The following is a 3,863-nucleotide window of genomic DNA, read 5'->3' on the forward strand; positions in this document are numbered from 1 at the left end:
CACGAAGCGGGCGCGCGAGGATGAAGCCGTCGAGACAGAGTCGCAGGCTTCAAAGAAGCCCAAGGTCGATGAGAGCAACAGCGAAGAGGCCAAGGAGGAGGCCAAGGAGGAGGCCAAGGAGGAGGCCAAGCCTGCCGAGGCGGCGCCGAAGCCGACCAACACAAAGCCGATCCGCAACCAGCACGGACAGATCGAGGAGCCGTTCAAGTACCTGGCGCCGGACCACGAGGTGCTGCAGAACATCAAGACGTTCTACTCGGTGTCGGCGCGGTTCCCGCAGGACCGGTTCATGGTGCGCAACGCGACGGGCGAGCCGGCCAAGGCCATCTACTACACGTCGTCGCTGGCCAAGGACGTGCTGACGGAGAACGAGGGCCGCGGCGTCAAGTTTGTGCACGGCGGCGTCAAGATGTTCATGCGGCAGGACGCGCCGTCGGCCGAGGTGTGCCGGTGGCGGATCCAGTCGGAGGGCATGCCGATCGTGCAGGGCTACGTCGGCGAGGAGCGCATCGTGCGGCTCACGAACAAGGAGACGCTGCGGCGGCTGCTCATTGAAATGTTCCCCAAGATTGCCGACGGCGCGTGGCGGGCGCTCGGCGAGGTGGGCGAGCGCGTGCGCGACGTTGGCATGGGCTGCCTCGTGCTGCGGCTCGAGCCCGACGGCACGGCCGACGGCTTCACCGAGCGCATGGCGCTGCCGCTGTGGAAGAGCCTGCACTCGCTCAACCTCATGCTGCCCAAGGAGGACCGCTCGGCCATGCTGCTGCGCCTCTTCAACGACACGACGCCGCTCGTCAACCTGGCCCTGACCAAAGAGAAGCAGGCGCAGGTGCAGCAGCAGCAGCAGCTCCAGAGCGAGACGCAGGAGAACGGAGACGGCGCGGCCGACGAGGCGGCGATGGATGAGGCGATTGAGGATGCGCCCACGCCGGGCAGCGACTAGGCTCGGTCGTTTCTGGAATCGAAATACAATAAAATCTGGTGTTTTCGGGGGTTCTCTTTTGACATAGCTGGCGAGAGGTATATAGCAGGGAAATGAGCAGTCGGCGTTCACATGTCATTCTGGCCGATGATGAATCCGTGACAATTCAAGTGTTCGTGTCTGATCCTTGAAAAGTGCTCCTTTCTTCTGCCAACTCTGGTTCATGTTGAGTCGATGCATTGTCTTGTTCACTCTCATCATCGACAGGGTTATGCGACCATCGTCTCGTCATACTGGTTTTACCATTCCTCCTCATGACCCTCGTCCTCAGGCCCTCGAACATGTTGCTTTCATGCTTCCATGCACCCACCAAGGTGATGAATGTGCTGCGGTGGTACTGTGTGCCGTCACCGTGCTCTACCAGTTCATACACTGTCACCAGAGCCCCAGAATCGCTCTCCTCTCACTCTCAACAACCAACTCCCACGACACACACATCTGCCTCCTCACCAACAAACACCACACCATCCGTGAGCAGCATCCCTTACGGCCGAGCCCTCGCCGCTCTACAGACATGAGCATTCACGTTCGTCCAAAAAGACCCCTGTGTCCGAGCCCCGAGCTGACAAATAAGCGACAGTGAGATCCCCCGCTTGTTCATTCGAATTCCTCGCCTGGAGCTGCCCCAGAACCAGGACCCGACGATGGAGGACGCACCGGAGGATGATCGCGACGTCAAGCTCCAAAAGGCGTCCAGCGATCTCATAGCCGACTTTGATCGCTCGCTGACGCCCTTTCTCCGCAAACCCAACGGCGAGCTGCGCACCCGCGTCCGCATCAGCGAGACGGCGAGGCTCACATCCACCGTGCGTGAGCCCGACCTGCCTCCTGTTCCGATTAAGATTGGTTTCCCTTCCAGGTGGCAGGAGACTGGACCCGAGAACTGACCAAACCGCCCGGCGATAGCTCCTCGACCCCTTCCAAGAACTGCCGCAGCTCCTCGATCCCCATCTGCCGAAATGGCTGCCCCTCCTCGCCGCCTCGTACCTGGAGAACCTCTACACGCAGGCCGGCCGCCTGACGAGACCATCGTCAGCCGCGCCCACCGCCCGAGCCCAGCTGCTCGAGCCCCTGCCCGCCGCCATTGCCCGCCTCGTCTACACCCTGACCAAGATCCGCGGCGCCGCCGTCATCCTGCGCTTCCTGCCCGTCGAGGCCCGCCACCTCGAGCCCCTGCTGGCGGCCCTCGAGTCGGCCGAGCGCAGGGCCGCCAGGCCCTCGCTCCTCGCCCTGACCGACTCGGTCCGCGCCCACGCCGCCGCCGCCGAGCCCTCCCAGCGCGACTGGATCTGGGAGGAGCGCTACCTCGTGCTCCTCTGGCTCGCCCAGCTGCTGCTCGCCCCCTTTGACCTGTCGACCATCTCCTCGGCCGACCCCGCCGACGACCCCGCCGCCGCCGCCGCCGCCGCCCTCGTGCCGCTGCCCGGCTTTGCCTGGCCCAGGGGCCTGCCCGCCATCACCACGCGCGTGCTGCCCCTGGCTGTCAAGTATCTCGCCTCGCCCGGCAAGGAGCGCGACGGCGCGCGCCACCTCCTCGTCCGCCTGTCCATGCGCCGCGACATGCAGTCCCTCGGCGTGCTGGATGCCCTCGTCAGCTGGGCCCTCGCCTCCCTGCGCCCACGGGACGTCGCCACGACCAAGACGGCCGACGACATCGACGACAACGACAACGACGACGGCAGCCCTCATGCGCCCGAGCACCAGCCCTACTTCCACATTGGCGTCCTCTCCTTCCTCGCCGGCGTGCTCCGCGCCTCCGTCAACACGTCCGACATGGACGCCTCGCTGTCCGCCATCTTTACCGTCGTCCACGCCGTCTCCGAGGCCGATTCGCCCATCGCCGCCTCCATCCGCGCCTACGCCGTCGCCCGCAAGATGGTCATCAAAGTCATCCGCTCCATCGCCGTCCTCCTCCTCGGCAGCGGCGGCCACCAGCACAGAGACCGAGAGCCCCACCCGGCCATCGACCTCGTCGAGCTCGCCATCGGCTACCTCTTGGAACGTCTCGCCGACAACGACACGCCCGTCCGCCTCGCCGCCTCCAAGGCCCTCAGCGTCATCACCCTCAAGCTCGACCCCGACATGGCCGACGAGGTCGTCGATGCCGTCCTCGACGCCCTCAACCGCAACGTCCTCTGGGCCGTCTCCGCCGTCGGCACCGCCGAGCCCGTCCGCGACCTGTCCGCCGTAGACCCCCTCGAGTGGCACGGTCTCACCCTGACCCTGTCCCACCTCCTCTACCGCCGGTCCCCGCCCGCCCGCCAGCTGCCCGCCATCATCGCCGCGCTCTTGCTGGCCCTCGCCTTTGAGAAGCGCAGCACCTCCGGCAGCTCCGTCGGCGCCAACGTCCGCGACGCCGCCTGCTTCGGCATCTGGGCCCTCGCGCGCCGCTACACCACCGCCGAGCTGCTGGCTGTCCCCACCGGCGAAACGACTTCTTCTTCTTCTTCTTCTTCTGCCCCCCCTTCAATTCTCCAGCGTCTCGCCACCGAGCTGACCGTGACGGCGTCCCTCGACCCCGCCGGCAACATCCGACGCGGCGCCTCCGCCGCCCTCCAGGAGCTCATCGGCCGCCACCCCGACACCGTCGACTAGGGCATCTTGGCTCGTCCAGACCGTCGACTACCACGCCGTTGCCCTGCGGGCTCGCGCCCTTCCCCGAAGGCGCCCTCCAAGGTTGCCAAGCTGAATCCCGGCCTACGGCCGCCGCCCCTCCCTGCGGGGGCCTCCCTCGACTGGGGGGGGCGTCGGGGACCCCGGAACGGCCGGTGCCAGGGGGCGTTGCCGGCCCCTTCCTTTTGGAACGCTTAACGCCGGGGACTTGTTCGAGGGGCCAAAAAAAAGGAGCTCCCCGCGAGTTCCAAAATCCTCAGCCCAAAAA

The 3,863-nt window shown here is 66.0% G+C and overlaps 2 protein-coding genes across 2 annotated transcripts in view; both read left to right on the forward strand.

Moving 5' to 3' along the window:
- The window catches only part of VDAG_00687 (tRNA (cytosine-5-)-methyltransferase NCL1), a gene marked incomplete at both ends in the record, with an annotated part of 3,578 nt that extends 2,635 nt beyond the window's left edge, over window positions 1-943 (forward strand). The window contains one exon of the mRNA XM_009652064.1: window positions 47-943. Within this exon, the coding sequence (XP_009650359.1) occupies window positions 47-943 (897 nt within the window). The remainder of the gene's footprint in view (window positions 1-46) is intronic.
- Window positions 944-1,496: 553 nt separating this feature from the next.
- VDAG_00688 (small nuclear ribonucleoprotein) overlaps window positions 1,497-3,863 on the forward strand; it is a gene marked incomplete at both ends in the record, with an annotated part of 4,416 nt that continues 2,049 nt past the window's right edge. Inside the window, 3 exons of the mRNA XM_009652065.1 lie at window positions 1,497-1,508; window positions 1,567-1,812; window positions 1,889-3,568. Coding sequence (XP_009650360.1) covers window positions 1,497-1,508; window positions 1,567-1,812; window positions 1,889-3,568 — 1,938 coding nt within the window. The remainder of the gene's footprint in view (window positions 1,509-1,566; window positions 1,813-1,888; window positions 3,569-3,863) is intronic.

This window comes from Verticillium dahliae, genomic scaffold (assembly GCF_000150675.1).
Source record: "Verticillium dahliae VdLs.17 supercont1.1 genomic scaffold, whole genome shotgun sequence".
In the NCBI taxonomy this organism is placed as follows: domain Eukaryota; kingdom Fungi; phylum Ascomycota; class Sordariomycetes; order Glomerellales; family Plectosphaerellaceae; genus Verticillium; species Verticillium dahliae.